The 22,130-nt window shown below is 42.1% G+C and overlaps 1 protein-coding gene across 1 annotated transcript in view; it reads left to right on the top strand.

The window, feature by feature from the left end:
* Positions 1-22,130, top strand: part of LOC147693527 (vomeronasal type-2 receptor 26-like) — a 233,995-nt gene that overhangs the window by 14,714 nt on the left and 197,151 nt on the right. Inside the window, exon 3 of the mRNA XM_086936044.1 lies at positions 11,925-12,152. Coding sequence (XP_086792170.1) covers positions 11,925-12,152 — 228 coding nt within the window. The remainder of the gene's footprint in view (positions 1-11,924; positions 12,153-22,130) is intronic.

Here is a 22,130-nt window from a genome sequence, read left to right on the forward strand (position 1 = left end):
ATGTTACAATCAAACTGCCCATTCTGGCCTTTGAGAACAGGTAGCCTTGCAATAGTGAAAAACAAAATAGGTTGTAATTCACGATCAGGTCACGCCACACACATCAGGGCATGTCCTACCTTTTACATACAACGCACCCTGCCCATAGGCCTACCGTAGGGGTAACTGATATGCAGAAATGGAAAGGTTCAAGGACCGGCAAGTGGGTGCACTCGCAGAGTCGACATAGCGGTCCCAGACTGCGTACAGGTTCTGCAATGGCAGGCCCGAGTTACACTTCTTCTGCTTCTGTGGGTGGCAAAATCGATGCTGCAAGCCAATCAGCAGCATTTGATTTACAAGCCCCGAGCACACGCGGTGCACAATACTAGGGTCTGACAGTAAATCAAATAAGTCAATCATGGAGTCACTAATCAAAACATCAATTTAACACAGGGAGCACTTGCACTGTGGCACTGAATAGCAGTGGCACAGTGCCCAAAGCATCTAAACCAGCAAAGCATATCCAAAACAGAGGAGGCAATTAGTAAAAGAAAATAGAAGGGAGACTTACGCCAATGGTAAGAGGTCTAATAGCCGTCGACCTTCAAAATAATGTATGATGAACTTTTATGAAAAATTGTAAATGTGTTACGCTGAAAGTTTTTGCAACAAGTGTTATATTGTGAAACTACACACAAATGTATTTCATCATTGTATATGAATTCTTGGGAAAAACACACCCATTGGTTTTTCAAATTACTCGGCTATTCAAAGGGGTGTAGTTGGCCATAACCTTAAGGGTGAACAATTTCCCACGGGAGAAGTGTGGCTCAATGGTTAGAGTGGCAGACCCTGATGCAGAGGTCTAGCCCGGGACCAGGCTTCAATTCCCTGCCTCGGCGGGTCTTTGCCTCAAAATTCCACGGCCCTGATAATTCTCGCCTCGGTGCCTATTCCAATCATGTAGTCCCACTCTGCAACTCTGGGCAATAGCTTGCTTAATCTCCACAACGGCCCCCACAACGCTAAGGATGCCTGGCCTCCACCTTGGGGGTGCCCAGGAGTGGACGCCTCACAGGGAAAGCCAGGATGGGTTCCACAGCGGTAATCGTACAAGCGCCTTGAGACCCTTGCTGGTGAGTAGTACGCTATACAAGTATCAAATTTACATTTACATTTACGGGACACTTTAAGGAGGGTAATAACAAGCAGGTCAGGGAGTATTGGGTCGAGATACTGATCTGAATGCAAGACATTTTTTGCAGGGTCCCCATAAACAACTTGAGAAGGTTTTCAAAAGGACAAGCACCTGATATTAAGTTTAAAAAGAAATGTACTACAAGAAAAAGGGAAGGCACTTCAAATACAGCATCTGGAGCAATCTATTAATATTCGTCATTTTAGCTTCAGTGTCATTAGTAGAACAGATTTAAAGACGTCTTATAATCAGTACAAATTAAGACATTTAAGTCTTTGCAAAAAAGAAGCAAAGAAAGAAAGAACAACCTTTTCCCTTCTCTACTGCGTCCCTAGATGGAAGAAGTAACCTAGGTCAAAGATAAAGTAACAAGAGATGGGAGAAGAAAACATAAAGGAGGAACGAATAGGTCAGTGGCACTTGGTGAAGAAATGGGAAATGAGAATTAACAAGGGCATATAAAACAAAGGTAAAACAACAAAAAATATATAGCAGACTTGAAGGTATGTGGAGAAACAGTGTGGAGGTCAGTGTGTTTCCCGCTACAAATTGAGAAATATGGGAAGCATAGGGAGTAAAGACAGTCAAGAAAGATGGAACAAGAGTAGGAAGTTGGGGGAACTTCCGCTAGATCTACGCATAGCTAACATTGTGGTAATTCACAAAGAAGGCAAACCAAAAACGGACTGTGCTTCATACCGGCCCATCTCTCTTCTCAACGCCGTGCCGAAAATCCTTGCAAAGGTTCTTGCCAACCGCCTAGTTAAGGTCATCATTAAACCTCCGATGAGTTCACGGGGTGCTTGGCAGAACAGATACGGTACGCGAACCAGCGGTCTTGGTTTCCCTAGACGGTACTATGGCGTTTCATATGGTTGAGTGGCCTTATGTCTTTGCTGTCCTCCAGAAGCTGGGGTTCAGGCCAGAATTCATCAGTTGGGTCCGCCTCCTATATGCAGCACCACTGGCGAAGGTAATTGTCAATAATTAGCAATCAGACACCTTCACTCTGAGCCGAGGCACCCATCAGGGTTACTCACTCTCCCTCCTTTTATTTGCTCTGTCACTAGAGCCGCTCGCGTCCTGGATCCGACAGGATCCAATGATCCGAGGACTCCGGTGGTCAGCGGACTGGGAAGATCGGATATCACTTTATGCAGATGACATCCTACTCTACCTTACTAACCCTCGGAGATCTTTAATTGTCTTATTGGACGTGTTGGCAGTGTTTGGGAGATACTCCGGATTAAAAATTAATTGGGCTAAATCTCATCTGTATCTTCTTTATGGGGGAGTGCCAGCCCTGACCTCCAATTGCCCAATCTAAATCCGTACATCGGGGTTCAAATATTTAGGGATATTTGTATCTTTGAATCCTTCACTTCGATATAACAACAATCTCCTCCCCCCTCTCCAACGTCTGTAGAGGGACATCGCCAAGTGGAGAACTCCCCCATTGTCCCTCTTATGGAGGGCCGCCCTTTTCAAAATTATGTCCCTCCCCGTTTCCTCTATGCCCTACAAAACTCATTAGAAACAGTCCCCTTGCCTAGTTTAAAGAAATTGAATGACTCCAGAGGGAGCTGCTGTGGAATGGGCCGCTGCGCATAGCTCTCAGTAAACTGACTCTGAGATGGTATGACAGAGGTGTCGCCCTTCCTGACATTAAGAAATACTATTGGGCCTTCCACTTGGCCACCATCAACCATGGCACCTATGGAACCCCTGATGACCCTGGCTATCGAATAGACAGGTGGCTGCTCCCGGGTGGGAACTATTATAGAACACTGTATTCCAAACCGGCTCGACCTTCTCTAAGTGGCCCCACGGGGCATTCAATAGCCGTCTGGCGCACAGCCACCAGATCTCTGGGTTGGGAGGGTAAATTGCCATTGGCCACCCCCTTATGGGAATCCGCGAAGCTGCGAATCCTTTGGCAGTCAAAGAGTTTTGATAAGTGGGATATGATAGGCATCTCACACGTCCAGGACTTGTGGGAAAAGGGTGACATAAAAACGTTTGCTTCCCTGCAAGAGCAGCATGACCTGGCCGATACAGAACACTTTTGCTACATACACATACGGCACGCTCTGCACTTAGCCTTTCCCGAGGGTTCCTCACCCCTGAGTCCTCTTCACTGGAAAGTAGGATGTTAGATGGACACCTCCCTGAGAAATCTATCTCCTTAATTTATAATAAATTAATACATAACACGGAAGACCCACTCACACAGCTCCGACAAAAATGGATTGTGGACGGTATTGAACTGGATGACGAAGATTGGCAGGAGGCTGTGTCATGTCCCAGGCGGTTGGGTATCCCGGCAAGACTGCGACTGGTCCAACTCAAAATCCTACACAAAATATACATGATGGGACCTAGACAGGTACTGATGGGAAGGGCGCCCACGGGAGACAGTCGCAGGCGATGTGGCCAGCTGGGCACATTCCTACACATCATCTGGGAGTGCTCACTTGTACGGTCCTATTGGAGGGAGATTCACAGAGTGGTACGTACGGTCTTGGGAATCCCCTTGCTCCCAGAGGCGCTTAGGTGTTTGCTCAACGTATGGGAAACTACCGACTTGAATGCACACCAAACACAATGGAATAGCAAAAATATTTTCCTTTCGATGTTCTTCTATCTATACGTCACAACTGTCCTCAAATTTATACTGAACCCTAGAGTGTCTATTTGGAAAATCTAGTTAAAAGAAGATTAATAATAATCATTTATTATTCATTTGGAGGCAACAGTATTAAAAACATAAATCTTTATATAAAATAATGACAATTAAAACCGCATGATTACAAATATTACAAATCAATACAAATCAGTTCAAGATTTTTAAAGTAGATTGCAATCCCAGAAGATTTTTTCTATCAAGGGATTTTTTATAGTCATGGAAAAACCTTGAGCTATACACAATGTATACACAAACCATTACATCACTCATTTAAAAACAATACATCATGTGTTAATATCCTTATGTCGACGCGTTTTTTTACTTCTACTCCCTGGTTCAATATATACAGCCATATTATTGTATTCCTCTACGGTCAATAGTACAATTCAGACCTTCCCATTTAGCAATATGTTCAATAGTCATCTCTATGATTACACTGATTTCATTACATTCTTTGAAAATCAACTGCCTTTAACGAATTTATAAAATTTTCGAAAACGTTTTGAAAAACATTGTGAGGATCGGGATTTTTTCAAATTTTTTAAAACATTGAAAAATTGAAAAGACACAGATTTAACAGATTAAAGAATTGAGAGTTGGGTTTTGAGAAAGGAGGTCCCATTACATGAATCCCCACACAGAAAGATTGAATGGTTGTACTTGCCAGTTGAATATGGTAAGCATCATGGTAAACCGTTTACTAATTTTAGAGGTAGATATTATATAAAAAGGTAATTATTAAATGTGATGTAGCCACAAATGACCATTAAGAAATGGTTAGGGACAGGTCTGTGTGGGTTTAAAAATAAGAATAGATACCCAGTCCCTAAAATGTGTGGGTTCAGTATAAATTTGAGGACAGCTGTCACGTATAGATAGAAGAACATTGAAAGGAAAATATTTTTAATGGTTCTTTGTCAGTCCCGGTCCTTTCGGGTTTACTAGGTAAACTTTTTTGTTGTTTACGACACCAAACACAATGGGCCACACTTGGTTTCATGGTGGCTAAAAGGAACATAGCCCAGGCTTGGGGGGGGCAGCCGCCCCTCCAACGCTGAAAGATTGGAAGATCAAAATGGACTGGTTTCATGAAAAAACTGTTTATGTAGCCCGTGGCTGCCCCAAGAAGTGGTCCCGGGTATGGGGGCCCTGGAATCAATACAGAGGTAGCATTTGCGCCCCACCATTACAACCAGCCCTTGATGACATGCATTCTCCTTGATTTATCACATAATGTACACTGTGACATGCCGTTGCCAACTTTGTATGTGCCTGCCCTCATTTTCTAACTAATTCGACGACTGTTAACTAATAAAAAGATTTATAAAAAATATAAAAAGAAAGATGGAACGAGACAGGTGATGCAAGAAAGAGCAATGGAAGCCTAAGGGATCGACCCTCAGATCACTAAAGGAAATAAATAAATGTAATTTGATGCACTAGAAAGTCATCACAGTTACATTGTTAACTCTGAGGAAGCTATTAAGAAGAACATTTTCATATGTGTGAATTCATCTATACTAATATAATAAAGAGAGAGCCCAAACCTTTGAGGCGGGTAATCTCAGGAACCACAGCACCAATCACAACACCCAATACAGCGTTGGAAAGGGCAGTTGCAGCAGAAGGACATAGGCTATGCAGACGCCCACCATATATATTTAAAAGGTAAAAGAACGTGCCAGCAAAGTAGTCCCTTGGGGGCGTGTCTGCGTTGTGCTGTGGGCGTGTGCTGGGGGAGTGACAAACGCTGGGGGCGTGTGGTACGTTCCGCCCTTCATGCCATGTCTCATATCGTGTGCTTTGGGCGTGTGCGGGGCGTGGGATTACGGAAAAAAAAGCGAGCGTTGTGACCAATATTTTATTGTTTTTTCTTCCCAGGTTCTGTACATTCCAGCTCTGGGTGTGCTTGCCCCGCAATCCCAGTGACATGCAGCTGCTTTACTGTATGGAGGTCAGGCATGGTGCTATTCCCAAGGGCCGGAAGGAGCGCAAACAGGGGCCATTGTGCAGGAAATTTAATCTCGCCTTAACTTCCGGTGACGCCTGAAGCGCACACTGGAGATTTTCCACTTCTGTTGCGCACAGGCCTCGCGCCACGCACATTCGGACACAAGGCCCGCCTCCACGGAAATAACAAGAAAGGGACTATCCCTCTCCCGGGAATATGTGATGATATTCCGCAAACCAACATCCTGCATACCATCACTCCGCAATTTTTATAACGCGGAACTATTACTTCACAAAGACATCATTTCTAAAACTTTTACAACGCATATGACTTTATCAGGCATGCCATTATAACGCAAATGCATGTGTGGTAAAGTCATATACATTGTAAAAGTACATTTTTAAAACATCAAATATATTTTTGTATATATATATATATATATATATATAAACACATTTTTTAATTTAATTAAAACATTTTGGGCCAGATGTAGGTAGGCAAATACCGACCGGTAATTGGTTTTTGAGATGTAGGGGGCCCGAATTTTACCGAATCTGTAAATTTACTGATTCAGTAAATTTACAGATTCAGTAAACTACAGACTCTGTATATTTACCGAATCGGTAATTCCAGATGTAGGTGGCACTTAAAATAGTGCCATAGGCCCTTAAGAATTCGTTATTTACCATGAAATACTATCTCATGGTAAATAACGAATTCCTGTGTACATGCACATCTGTGCATGTACACCTGTGTCATGTGGCACACATACAAGCCCTAAGGGCATGGATGTGTGTCACATTGAACAAAAGCCAGAATCAGGGGTGCAACAGGGTGACAAAGTGACACCCTGTCCCCCTTGTAAATTCGGTAATTTTACCGAATCGGTATTTACCGATTCGGTAATTGACATTGATTCCTATGAGCCTCAAGGCCCATAGGAATCAAAGGCAATGACCGAATCGGTAAATACCGATTCGGTAATTACCGAATCTTACCGATTCGGTAATTGATTCGGTAATTGATTCGGTAAATATACCTACATCCCAATTGCCAGTTCCTAAATACTGAATCGGTATGATTCGGTATTTAAGAATCGGTAATCGGGGATTACCTACATCTGGCCCTTATTCTTTTAAATTGCATTATTTATATTATTTTTATTTAATATTTTATCTTATTACCCTTTACACCCTAAAAACTAATCCCATCCTGCTCCCTTTAAATACCCCTGCACCCTATAATCATAACCCACCCTTACTCCTTAAAATACCCCAACACCCTTAAACACTAACCCATCTTAACCCTATAAATGTACCCTGTACCCCAAAACCCAAACCTATCCCTAAACCCTAAAAATACCCCTGTACCCCAAAACCCAAACCTAGCCCTGAACCCTATAAATGCCCCTGTACCTCAAAACTCAAACCTACCCCATAACCCTAAAAATACCCCTGTACCCCAAAACCCAAACCTAGCCCTGAACCCTAAAAATACCCCTGTACCCCAAAACCCAAACCTACCCCATAACCCTAAAATACCCATGTACCCCAAAACCTAGCCCTGAACCCTAAAAATACCCCTGTACCCCAAAACCCAAACCTACCTCTGAACCCTAAAAATACCCCTGTACCCCAAAACCCAAACCTAGCCCTGAATCCTAAAAATAACCCTGTACCCCAAAACCCAGACCTACCCCTGAACCCTAAAATACCCCTGTACCCCAAAACCCAAACCTAGCCCTGAACCCTAAAAATACCTCTGTACCCCAAAACCCAAACCTAGCCCTGAGTTATGGTATGCGGAAAGAAAGTTGCGGAATAATGGGTGTTTACCCTCCCCCGGTAAGTACATTGTTGGCACAGCGGCCCACATCTCCAGCAACATGCTCATATTTTTTCCCCACCCATTTGAAAAATGCACAGGTCTCTCTCATTGATGGCCAGCACCGATATACACTTTTAAACACACCTCCAGCCACAAGTTCTAGAATTGCGAACTTTAGAGCTGGGGAGCTACGTTCGAATCTCGGCATCAGCTCAACATCCTGTGATTCCAGGCAAATCGCTTTGTCTCCCTGTGCCTACCACAAATGAATGTGTTCTTCTGTAATGTAAATTGTGCTCATGCCATGTTGTCGAGTTTGCGCTATATAATATTGCAAGGAAAAATAAAGTAGGGAAACTCGTGTTCACACACTACTGAACGCGCACTCTTAAGTGCATCAGCAGTGCACTGTGAATCGGAGCGTTTCACAGGCCTGTCACAGATAAGTGTCAATGTCAAGTCATACTTTATTCGATTAATTAAAATCATAAAAGCAATTCCATCCCCTTTTAAAAGACAATTCATGTATTAAAAACTATTTAAAAAACAATTCATTGTCATATTTGTACATAGAGTATAGATAAAACATCCCCACATACAAAGGACTGCATTAAAATCACACCTCAGAGACATTCAACAACAGTTTTTTGGTCTTAATACGCATAGCAGCGACCAAAACGTTTGCGACCCCAAAGATTACCCTGGTACTGCTCAACAGTTGTAAATAGAGGAGTGCAGGCCAGACTTGTGTAAAGCCCGCTTCTCTCAGGATGGGAACCAGGAACTGTTTTTTACTGTCCTCAAAATGGCCACAAAACATAATAAAGTGCATGAGTGACTGTTCCGAAAAGTTATCACAGCTGCAGGGGATGGTCAGGTCCGATTTCCCCCATACAGGATAGTGCCCAAGGAGTACTGAATAATGTTAAATCTGAATCTTACAAGGAGATGGCGATGGAACGGTCGGGTAACAATTTTCAAGTAGGGTTCTATTGAAGGAGTGGTCAGAAGCATATAGTTGGCTCTGACGCCCGGTTTTAGAACCTCCACTGCCTCCCGTTCCTGCTCAGCTAGACCCAGAAAGTTATCCCTAATCCATTTTACATCGCCCTTCTGTAACAAGTTGGGGAAAGAGTATAGGTCAGGCCTGCCCAGTTTGCTCAGAGTGTCCTTGATATATGATATCCAAGGAATTTGGTTTACTTTGTCCAGTGCCATGCAGTCTTTAAGAATAGTGTGATTCAAAGTAATTTCGGTGTTGAGCCAGGTTTTAGCCCAGCAGATCAGTGGCACCAGTTGTAACTGGTCGGTAATGTAACCAAGACCCAGCTCAGAATGCACTGAAAGTACTGGGGTCGATTGGGGGACCCCTAGCAGGGATCTAAGGAATTTGTTCTCTACTATCTGGAGTTTACCTTGAGGTAAGAATCCCCACAAGGAAGCGCCGTACATTGCTATTGAGAGGCATTTAGACTTGTATACTGTCAACAGAGCCTCTATAGGGCGCGAACCCAAACGTTTTGCAAAGCTCAATAATGCTGAAGTTGATCTGGTGACAGCAATGCCTTTCGCATATAATTGGGGACTCCAGGTACCCCTTTCATAGAAAATGACGCCCAAGTAAGACCGGGACCCTGGAGACCCCCTCTCCATTGCAAGAAAATCTTTTTATCTTGGCAGCCTTTGGCCGTTTCCCCGCCACCATCACGTGCGATTTGTTATTATTTACCTGTAGGTCTAAGGAAAGCATGAATTCCCAAAAAGCATCTAGGAGTCTCTGCAGCCCTACCCCTGTGCGGGCCAATAGCGCCGCGTCATCCGCATAAAGGAGTGCTGGTACTGTAGAGTCCCCTACACGTGGGATGTCTGGTGTGGTCCCCTCCTAAGATTTTTCAAGTGAGTTTATATATAAGGTGAATAGGAGGGGCGCCAAGATGCAACCCTGCCTAACACCTCGTTTGGATCTAAAAAACCTGGTGCTTCCACCCTCCTTATTAGTTCTAATAGAGGCTAGTAGATCTTGGTGCAAGACCGCTAAGAAGTTCACCAAGGAAGGGTCTATCCCTATGCTAGTCAGGATGGCCCACAGCTTAGCGTGATTGACCAGATCGAAGGCCGATGACAGGTCCATGAAGGCCATATATAGCAGGCCCTCCTTGGCCTGGGTGTATTTACTAATTATCATATGGAGATTAAGGCATTGGTCAAGAGTGCCTCTTTTCTCCCTGAACCCGTATTGTAGTTCTGAGAGGACCCCCTCTCCTTCAGATGTTCTCCAAGTCTCTGCAAGATGACTCTGCCCAAGATCTTAACGGCAGAGTCAATCAGCAAGATCGGCCTGTAGCAGGCGGGGTCACTTCTCGAACCTTTTTTAAATACGGGTATTATTGTAGAGGTGGACCATGACCCCAGATGTAACTGTGGAATTAAAAACATTTGTGAGAATCTTTGACCAGAAATCTAAAGGAGTCCTATATAGATCTGCAGGTACACCATATGGGCCCGGTGCCTTGTTTTTCGTCATCTCCTCTATGGCCCTTTGAACCTCGGCCTCATTAACCGCATGCGCGCTAGCGGTTTTCCCGCTGCGCGCTGAAAATTTGAAAATCGCGCGTTACGTGACAAAGCCAGCTCGTCATGCACGTAGCGCAGGTAACGCCCATGACGAGCTGGCTTTGTCATCAGCGCTGAAGGGGCCAAAAAACAAAGGGGGATCTGAGTGCATATATACGAGACCCATCTGTAGTGTGTTCTCCTTCTCACTGTTGTATATATTACTAAAATGGGCAACCCATTTCTCGTCAGGGATCACAGAATCAATGACCGAGTTGTCTAAACCTGAGAAATAGGGATGGTTGATCACTGCCCAAAATTTTGAACTGTCTCTAAGAACATCTGTTGACATGAGATTTTCCCAGGCCTCAATTTTAATGGACTTTTTATGGTTGGCCATGGCAAGTTTGTAATTTTTTCTTAGTAAATCCACAAGCTCCCGGTTTCTGGGTATTTCTTTTAGTGCGTACATTAGTTCTTTGTGGGCTTTTGAGCAAATCTCATCAAACCACCTTGGTTGGTTTGCACCTTCCCACTTCTTATTGCACTTCAGGTCATGGCTAACTTGTGTGCAGATAATGAAAAGGAATTAATAATCTCTTTACCATCCGCCATGCTATCTAAACATACCGCCATGTCCGCTTGTACCTTGATCGCAAGATCCTGCATGAAAGTACCTGGGACCACCTTGGCCCAGTTTAGTCTCCTACCCTGGTCCTTGGGAATAAGATTATCAATGCAGCCTACCAGTCGCTCCTTCTGTCTAACTGTTTCCCCCCCAAGAATCAAAGACAATACCAGGGGATTATGGTCGCTAAATGCTGAGACTACAACTTCATAGGAGGAAACCACATTAACTATACCGGCTGAAACAAAAATGAAATCAATCACTGTGTCAGCCTCTCTGCCTCTGAATGTCGGGCCCTGTCCTCCCCCCAGGCCCCATCTAACTCAAACAAATTCATATTAGCAAGTAAGTCTTCCAGCACTTCCCCTTGTGGGGAATGTTCAAAGTGAGTGGAAATAGAACCAGGGGGACCTGTTTGGTGTTTTGCAAGACAATCCCATCCACATGGGTGTATGTTGAAATCTCCCATTAAAATAACTTCAAATAAAGCATTATGTGTTGACTTGTATTCGTCTAAGAAGGATGCCAAGGAGCTTAAATGTAGGTTCCGCGTGTCCTTCTCCGGGGCATTATAAAAGTTCACTATTAAAATTGTTAAATGCTTGGGACGAGCCCACTCTATACACAAGATGTTAACTGAGGTTGTCTCCAACTGTCACAGATAAGAAATGCTATCAAAACGAAATCCTACAAAACGATATACTACTGGCCGGCAGCAATTCATACCAGGACAATGTCGGGACGGGCTGCTAGTTGGTTATATTTTGGTAAGGCGGCAATCAGTTTATGTGATTTTCGTCGACACCAAACTGATGAGTTTCCCGCATCATGGTTACATTGCACATTCTATCTCAAAATACAATAGCGGAATGGTAAGAACCAAAATGATATCTGTTAGTGAGGCATGTGTTATATTGCACAATAACTGCACTGTGCTTTGACCATGAAGTCCTTGGTTGCCATTGAAGTTTCTTAATGTCCCTGTGGGAGCATTTACTTTTGCCCCGGAGACTCCAGTGCATGTTCTTTTGTATCTCATGATCTCTTTGTCTTCTGTTATCTGTACTTTAAAAAACATCAATGCATCATTAATCCTTAGGTCCTTCAGCATTTAAGAAATGTTCATTTTGCTACAACTTTTGGAGATGAGATTTTCTTTGATGAAAATGGGGATCCTCCTGCTGTCTTTGATATTCTGAATTGGCAAATGTTTTCCAATGGGTCCTACAAATATGTGAAAGTGGGCACATTTGATAATCGAGCACCACAGGGACATGAATTTACAATCAACACTAAAGCCATCCTTTGGAACACCAATGATTCAGAGGTATGAATAGTGCATATTTCTCTGTGCTAGCAATATGATATTATGCTCCAGACCTTGCTAATGAGTTTAAAAGTTGAGTGCCTGGTTGTATTTCAATGAAGGTGACTAAGTAGAGCCATTGGGTCAATTTTTCAGAGTGATGTACGGATAAGTGGTGTTCGATGTTGAAAACATACAGGTTTTAAGGAAGCCATGTGCTAATAAATAAGCAACCATTGCAAATGAGCAACCACATTTAAATTGTTGTTTTTAACATTGCTTTTTGCAAACATTGTTTCCAATAATGCATAATGAAGTTTACAATATAGTACATACAGTAAACTAAAATAGTTGATTAGAATTAACTATTAGGTGGTGTAATAGCATATCGTATCGTATTCTGCGATGAGCAAATATGTTCGGGCTGGTAATAAAGAACCACAAACCCTTACTGGATAGCTGGCCCTTTCTCAAATGAAGACCTGCTGAATTTTAATTATATCCTAATTTATTATGGTACATTTAAAATACAGATCTGATTAACTATTGCTAAATGAATTTGTAAAGTTTTCATATTCTTACTGGAAACATGTGATTTACTGTTAGAATCATCAAAACACCCACAAATATTTTCTTCTGACAGACAAAATCTTTTCCATATGACACATTGAGGCACAGCAGAAGTAAAAGCCATAATACATAGGATCTTAGGAGAAATAATTATTTTTTGGAAAAATGTGTAATGATTTAAAAAGGGTTAATGAATATAGTGGCTAGTATGGCAGAAATAGTATTACCATAATAAACACTGTACATCCAGTTGAGGTACAGTGGTAGGGCAGGGCCCAACATCAAGAAGCAGGGTAATCCATAATCTAGTCTGAGGCATTTACTGGGTTGCCTTGTTAACTTTGCTTCAACAATACATACAGATCAATCTCCGCTCACTCCAAATTCATCCATAATATCTCCGACATTTATGTAGAAGAAAGCCAGCTTGTCAAGTGAAGGAGACAATGTTCTTGTAGATAGGAACCCTAAAACCACCTTTTTTGACTTGTCTTTTACATCAATCCCAGTTCCCCTACATGCGGGTAACTGTGCACTTCCACCTGCTCCTTCTCTGCAAGGTCTCATTGCAATTTTATGAAAACATAGAGAACTGTAAGTAGCACATGGATGGTCGTTAAATTGATATTTGCTCAAAATCTCAGGCTGCTGACATTGGCTATTAGTTAGCTGCTGGGGCGGGGAGAAGCGAGTGATATCGGCTTGGCTTGAGCAGTGTTAGATTGCCTACGCCAGGGATTTACAAAGCATATGAAGTGAAGGTAATGCAAATGCGAGACACAACAGCATGTTACAATTAGTACATATGCTGATCTAGAGCCTTACATCTTGCTGCATGATTCAACGAAGCGGAGACTCACGGAACCCTGCTACGGCCACCTTCATACATCTGTTGTGTAATCAAGCTGCTCCCCGCAGCACTGGGCTGTTTTTAAAAGACTTCCACAGGCGTTTAAAACACTTCTCTGCAGCCACTATGAACCAGCATTGCAGGCAGCATGCAGTGAGTGCACTCTCCCGAGCCTCAGGCCCAGTCAAGAAAGATGCCTGCGCAACTTCTGCCTACCGTGACGCCAGAAGCTAAGCATCAGCATTGACCAAGGTCAATTAGGGACGAATTATGCCTGCAGCCCGCAGTGTCCTTGATACCACTCGACCTACAAGAGCATGCCCCTATGTGAGAGAGCCTCTGTCCCTGTTGTACGCGCGATACCAACGGATCAGCACAGCAAGCACCAGCAGTAAAACCACGTTATGGTAAGCCCACAAATAATTATCTGGGTGCACTTTGTTGTGAACTAAATCGGGGTGTCGGATGTTTGGTTAATAGCCAGTATTAAGTAGTTTGAAATACCGCGGCCATGAGGTGTAGCCTACATGTGTAATCATTTTTTATTTACTCTTGACCTGAGGTCGCTGTGAAGTTTGTGCTGTACAGAGAGGTATCTCTATCTATAAAACATTGTACACTTAAGAACAGTTAGCACACTGATAAAACAAATGACCTATCGAATGTGGTAATGACAATGTTTGTCCAATTTGAACCTTTATTTGAAACGTCTTTGACTGGCAAAATGGTTATTTTGTATGCATCTCAACCTGCATTTAGCCCATATTTTTAAAAGAAAATAAACAGTGCTGCCTACTACTATTGTACACAAGATGATGCATTTAATTCTATGACCAAAGTATTTTATTTTGCCACTAAATAAAAAAAAAGACTTTCCTCTTTAAAGGGAGAGCATGCAATTGAAGTTATTTAAACTGCAGGCTAGATAATAGTTTTAAACATTTTCGAGGCCTGCTCTGTTTTAAGGTCAGACAGTGTGGTTTGTGACCTTCCATTTCCGGGATTTTACATCAGTTTTAGGGCTTTGCCTGAACTTTTCATGTCTCACTTATGGGTCATTTGAGATATTTATTTGTTTCCATGGATATTATTGTTTAGTTTCCATAATTGTGTGCCTGGGCCTCTTTTCTTTCCCATTCCGACAAGCAGCGGCCTCCTCTTTCACGTCTTGTGTTGTGTCACTATTGTGGCGTTTGCTTTATTTTGTTGTCTCACTGTTGTGTCTGTGAGTCTTCTTAATGTACTGCCCACATGTCCGTAATGTGGCATGTCATGGCCCTACCTATTTAATACATTCCTACCTATTGGCCAGGAGGCAAGGCTCACGCATGCAGCCCAGTCCCCATCATCGTCCTGTATGGCTGCAATAGTATGCCAGCTTGTCTTGAACAGCAGTGATGTTCTTCAGGCTGGGCCCTGGGGATGTACTTTTCAAGAGGAACTTTGTCATTTTCTTTTTGTGTGCAGTTTTATAGCGCAAACTAGAACCAAAGGTATCATAGCGCTTTACATGAGCACCAGTTACGTTACAAACGGACACATTACTTTTTGTTAGGCACTGGGAGATTAAGTGATTTGCCCAGCCCCAGAATCACAGAACGTTGAGCGCCCCTGGCGAGAACCGAACCTGGTTGCGCACCACAGAGTTCCACCGCCCTAGCCGTTTGGCCACATTCTGTGCCCATCTTTAAAATGGCTACACTTGATATCTTGCAATGTCTGCTTCTGGTTATTAGTAGGAGTGTGCAAAACACGTAATTTCCATTCACGCAATTATGTGAAATTTTGGAAAAAATAGGTCCAATCATGCAAAATGCTTTAAATGCCAAATTTTAGGGCTAAAGTTAGTACTTTATTCTGGGTCTGGGGGGTATATTTAGCCAACTTTCACACAGCATAGCTAGCTAGCCGCCTTGCTGCGCTAAGATAAAGGGCAGGAATAGACAAGCATTTAAGAGGGTAATCATGGTTGGTTGGAGAAATAATATTTTTTAGGTCAGAAGGTGATATTGTGGTGTGGGTGATATCAGTCACCATAAGCCTGAGGTCCCAGGGCTATGTCACAAAAGTCTGCTGCTGTCATGAAATATTACCTGGAGTAGTTTTGAAAGCTTTTCTTAATTTAAAAAAAGTCCAATCATGTTTGCTACAAATGTAGGAGAACCCAATCAAATTTTGATTTGCAAAAACTTCATCTTTGTGAATTTGGCGCTTGGTGTATGTGGTACAATTTTAAGCCCTCTTCCTATTTATAGAACACGACTAAAGACCATACAAGCCCAGAAGTATGCTTAGGTCAAAATTAATGAAATGTCAGGTTATTTGTGAAAAGCAGTCCTCCTGTGTTCATAATTACACATAGCTATGGTGGGTTACTTATCTCACTTTCAAACTGTGCTGTTTAATTTACGAGCATGGCTACTACTCACAAATGGTCTGCAATATAACATTCTAAAGGTGTCCACGTGGTATTAAAAGGTCCTGATTTTGAAGCTATTATTGTGAAAGGTTGTAAAGTGGTTTGACAACAAAACACAAATCCAAAGTCAATCCTTTTAGTGTTTCTAGGGAACTTTAAGTCTTGTGTTCATACCACAGTATGGTGGGCTCTGAAGACAATAGGTTTTTTAACCTTAATGTCAATGAAACTGGGCGTGAGAGGTCTCTCAGAAAAATGCGCGAGTTGCTTGGGGTTTGGTAGCTCACGACGATTTTCACTGACCAGAAGTAGCTCTCACTACACAAAAGGTTGGAGACCCCTGAGCTAGAACAACACTCCAATTGGTGATATAGGGTGAGTGAGCAGAAGAACAATGTAATCTGTTTATTTAAGACATTCATATCCCATCCCAAACTAAGGGGCCTATTACGATTGTGGTTTTTCCGCATCCTCCGAGCCGGCGGAAGCCACCGCCGGCCTGGAGGATGCGGAAAAACTGCAGCGGACCCACCAAAGACCCACCTCCACATTAGGATGACTGGTGGGTCCTGGTTTCCCTCTGCAGCTTTTCCACCGCGGTTGGCTTACAACCGCGACGGAAAAGCTCTAATATGGTGACGGTGTCTCTCAGACACCGTCAGCCATATTAGGATGGGCTGTTTCAAATGCTTTTCCGCGGCGGGTTTTCCGTCGTGGAAAAGCATGTGTAACTTCACTGCGGCTGCCCGTTGCGGGCCCCTTGGGTGAAAGGGGGGTAGTGGGTGCACATGGGGGGTAGCTAGGGTACCCCCCTGCTTTTTGTATACAAATGCAATGTATGCATTTTTACCATTGCGGCGGATGCAGCTTGAAGCCGCACCCGCCGCAATGGTAAAAATAGAGGATGTGACCGCCAGGGTGGCGGTCACATCCTAATTGCACAGGAGGGAACTCCGCAGGCCATGCTGAGGTTCCCTCCTACTCTATGGTGGCGGACGGACTCAGGTCCGTCCGCCATCATAATCGACCCCTTAGTGATTATCTTTATCGAAAGGAATTGTACAGATCAATGTTAAAAGTATCTCCAAGGCAAGAGTGTTCAGAAGTAAAATCAAAGGTACCCTATCAAGTGCACACATGAATAGAATGTCTTTTGAAAATAAGCTTTTTGTTAAGAATTGTGTCTTAGTGTTGTTATTAATCACGACCTCAAGAATAATGCAGATAGATAGGAACACAAAATGATCCATCCAGAACCCTCGGTAGATAAGACCAGTTGAGTGGGTCAATGCACCACTGTCTGGTGTTTGTACAACTTTAATGAGCCAGAGTGTGACAAATGGATTATGGATCAATCATTTGAAGATATGAAGTCAACAAATGACCATGGAACTTTAGATCACAAGCTGGAAGAGTAATTAGCCTTAAATTTGGAAGATCATCTGGGCTCACCAAGTTTCAGGGACAGCGTCATTGGAGCCATATCAGTGGAATTGGGCTTGCAACCATACTGATGTATATCCTGGCTAGCACTTGATAAGGAATGTTAGAGAAGATATAGTGGAACTGTGATTAAAGTCTATCAAGCTCATTACTTTCATCTTGATTCTTTCATTGATGACTTGGGGCTAGATGTGCAACTCCTTTTTGCAGCCGCAAACATGAGATCCTCCTGTTTGCGACCGCAAAGAAGGGTAAAGGCAATGAAATTTTTGCAAGTCACTGATTCTCAAAATAGCATTTGTGACTCTCGCTATTAGGAAGGGGTGTCCCTTCTTAATAGCGAGTTACCATGCCATGTACTATTGTTCTGCGACTGCATCACTGGCTGCAAAACACTTGCAGTTTACCACCTACTTTAAGTAGGTGGTAAACCACTTGCAAACAGAAAGGGGGCCCCAGGGGACCCCTTCCCTTTTTGTGAGTATGTGAGAAACTATTTTTAAGAGCAGGCAGTGGTCCCATGGACTACTGCCTGCGCTTAAAAAAATGAAACTGAAAAGTTTCACTCTTCTTTTTTAAATGCATCCTGTTTTCCTTTAAGAAAAACGCGCTGCATTAAAAAAAAACAGCTTTATTAAAAAAGCAGTCAAAGACAAGGTGGTCTGCTGACCCCAGCAAGCCACCATCCCTGTGAGTGCTAGCCATTCTTAATGGGGTCGCAAATTGCGCCTGCCTCATTATCAATGAGGCATGTAATTTTCATCCCTATTAGAAATTGCAAACAGTGTCTGAGACACTGTTGTGCATTCCAATTTGCAAATTGGTGGGTTGTACATCCGGCCCTTGCATTACTGCTTTGGTAACCAGGGGCCATATGTATGAAGGTTCCTTTTTGCATTTCCTAAATAGCGATTTTTAAGAAATCGCTCTTTAGGAAATGCAAATTGAAATGTACAAAATTAGCAATTTCCTAATATCGATTACTAATGCTATTAGGAATTCTCGAATGTGTAATTTTCTAATAGAAAATAGCACATTTAAAAATCCAAAATTATTGGTCCCTATGGGCCTTAGGCCCATATGTATGAATAGTTTTGCAATTCCAAAATTGCGATTTCCTCATAGGAAAGCCCCCCATAAAATATTTTTTTTAAAACATGAAATACATGTAGAGCACTCCAAAGCCCTGGGGCTATTGCATGCTCTATCATTCTGCATAGGTGTACTTTTGATGCATTTTCTTATTTTGCACCTGCCTACCATCGGATTAAATCCACTGACAATAGCATTTCCTAAACTCGCATTTCACATTTAGGAAATGCTATCTATATGAGGTTAGGAAATTCCAAATAGGAAATCCCTATGTGAGATGTACTTTTTAGGAAATAACAAAATGCAATTTCTACTGCATATGAATCGCATTTTTTAATCGTGTTTTGACCTTTGTACATAATGAAAGGCTATTAAGGATATTTTAATTGCCCAAAATTGCGATTCGGTCCTTAAAGAAATGCTAAATCCATTTCGTACATAATGCCGCAGGTCACTTACAATATGAGTCATCTTATATAATTATTTTCAGCTCAACCTCTTCTAAGCACTGTTTCGAGTACATTTTTCTGGGAAAGACAATCACAAAATCAAGTAGCTTATAACATTTAGCAAATATTTAATTTATATTCTTGCAATCCACAGACCCATTTTCGTTTTTAACAGATATGATTGCTCGTTATGCTTCTTCTCTTTATGATGAAAAGCCCCTAAGGTTCGAAAGCATTTTATGTAGGACCTCAATTCATCTAAGATAGTGGAGGCTGTCATCTTCTCAATCTTAGACATTGGAAGTCATCATCTTTTCAGATTTCTGCAGAATCATTGTCATGTCTGCTATTTGACACAGATTTCGTCTGACCGTATCTTTCTAAGAACTGTGAAAGTATCCAGCAATTCAACTATAGGCATAAATATAACACCTGATGCAACATTAGGCTCTGGCAAGCACCTACTTTTCCCCATGTCAAGGTTAAATACAGTGGCAGCTGGTGACATTTGAAAGAGGTGAGGCGTAAAAGTTGGGTATGACCTTTATGTAGCAAGCAAAGCACGCAAGCTCAATGGACAAATGTGGAATCCAGGGTGGCTCCTCCTGTAGAGAACATTTTTAAAACATATAGACAAATGTTGCATTTGAAAGCTAATGAGTTTTGTGAGAAAGCAAGGTTTATAAAGCTGTGAGAACGTATAGTCTTGATATATCAAATACATTAAAAACGGTCCCATATCTTTCTGCTTTAATATGTTCAACAGATACTTTACTGTGGAGATTGTATAGCACAACAACCTCTGGCCCTTTAAAGTGTGTGCTTGCCCAGTATCTTGCGCTGCATGTGGCATCAACTTTGGAAAATGCTCTAACCAGGCTTCGGGGAGGACCCCCAGCTGCTGGCTGCAACCAGTCATGTAGAAATATGTGCAGACAGGATCAAAAAGTGGGGGTTCTCTAAAAAGGAACACGTAAAATAAATTTCTGTGATTCCCATAGTGTATCACTTGACCAGTATTTAAGTTTCTCTCTGAGATCCTGATGTATAATACAACAACTGACATACACCTAAGATCTGTCAGTACAAGTGGCTTTGTCTATGGTTATTAGCTATTTATTATAAATTAGTAACAATAATGATGTGTTATAAAAAATTAACATTGGAAATGTTTCCATTTTGAAACTGTGAGACTGTGAATTAAATATTATTAAGGGCTTGAAGGATTATTGGCCTTTAGTTATGTGTACTTTATGTTAGAAATGTATCCCTTTTTTCTCTGCACTTCTCATTCATCTGCAACTTTTTAACCTCCTCACTTTCCTCTTCACACCCTCTTTTCACTCCCCCAAATGCACTTCTTCACATCTCCCTCATTTCATCACCCCAAACATACACTGCACTCACTCACATTTAACCACTTCATTTCCATTTGTTTTGCCTGGTAAATATTTTGACATCTGTGTACCCCATTCACACACATTTACACTGAATTTCTGTGGCAACAGGATTGCATGCCCATTGTTCTGCCTGACTTGCAGAGATTCCATCCCACTAACTGGCACTTTGCTTTGCCTTCAGCCTCAGAGCCAACGCTCTCAATCAAAGCTCCTCCTAAACACCTGGCACAACTCAAGGAATGCACTATGCAAGAGTGATAAGATGTACGAAACAAACACAAAAACACAACATGATGAAATAACTAACTCTCTTGGGAAATGCAAGATTAACTAAAATGTGAAATAAGAGAGGAACTAAATCACTGACATGAATTACCTTAATGTTTTAACATTGATTGTGTGTACATCAATCAATGTATTTGCCATTAATGTTAAGGGCATGAAGACACTAGCCAGTTTTAACGCCACAGAAGTAACTGTCTTTACTGTGAGTACATAATTCTTGCTTTTCACTTGACCAGTATCTTTGGATCAACTTCACAAGTGAACGAGAACCATGCTCATCTTTTGTATTAATTTTGCGGGTGAACAAATACGGCAGCTCCAATTCTAAAGGACAAGCGACCTGCAGCCAGGGCCTGGAGTGTCACAGTCAGGGTGGTTAACTTAACAATTGGTCTCAGCGCAAAATACATAACACAAGTTTGGCATTATAAAACCTTCCATTACAAGAACAAGGCACCAAATCACACATGCTTGCATCCACTCCTACGTGTGTCAAACGAGAAAGGGTAGTATCCATGCCTGTGAATTAAAGATGTGTGGCAGCACGTAAGGATGCAGATTCAACGCTCTAAACGGTAGATACCTGCATAGACTATGATGACAATAAGGGGCTTTAGAAAGGTAAGACCTGTGTCGTGCGTCAGGGAAGAAAGTTGATTTACTGCCTGGCTTCCGTCTCCTGCTTCGGAGTGAGGCAGAGCAGGTAGCCTGAGACAACTAGCCCAGACTTAAATACATTAATTTATTTAGACATATATAAATAAATCGATCTATTTAATATTTTTTATGTAAATGTGTAAGAATTTCAGAGGGGCACAGGCCCAGAGCCCTAATAGAGGAAGTGACCCTGGTTAAATATGAATAAATACAGACATATAGCCATTGGTTCAGTCTGATTTGACTTCCTTTTACCATATAGGTTGATATGAATACATCAGGGCCGCACAGCTTTATGCATATAATCTATGTCAGACGTTCCTAAACTTATGTCAGAAATTCCAACACCTGATAAGATTTGTATATAAGGACGACCACTACACCGCTTATCAGGAGAGTTCTGTAGTGTAGTTCCTATATTCCCAATAGGCTCTGCGCATTGGAATAATATATCCTGTAGCTTAGACGTAGGACTGAGGTCGACTAGGTCTCTACCGAATATATTAGACTTAATTGTGAGTGCCAGCTAGCTCAGAGGTCACTAGAAACTTTCGTGAATTCACACGAAGGGATTAGTTTCTGACAACTGCATAAACACGACAACTTTTTTTCCAAAGAATAAGAAACGTATCTCTAGAGTCGCGGAAACAATAGATAGTTATTTTACTCAGTCAATCATGAATGCTTCATTTCACCAGAGATGCAGAGAAATAGAGAGACGGGCGTTTTCAATAAAAGTATTTATTGAACAGTCTTCTTTCTCATGCAGAGGAAATGAACGGCTACAATCGTAATACTGGTTGCAAAGTACAATGCGTAAAGTACGAAGAGTAT

The sequence above is a fragment of the Lissotriton vulgaris genome, chromosome 8 (genome assembly GCF_964263255.1).
Source record: "Lissotriton vulgaris chromosome 8, aLisVul1.2, whole genome shotgun sequence".
NCBI classification, from domain to species: domain Eukaryota; kingdom Metazoa; phylum Chordata; class Amphibia; order Caudata; family Salamandridae; genus Lissotriton; species Lissotriton vulgaris.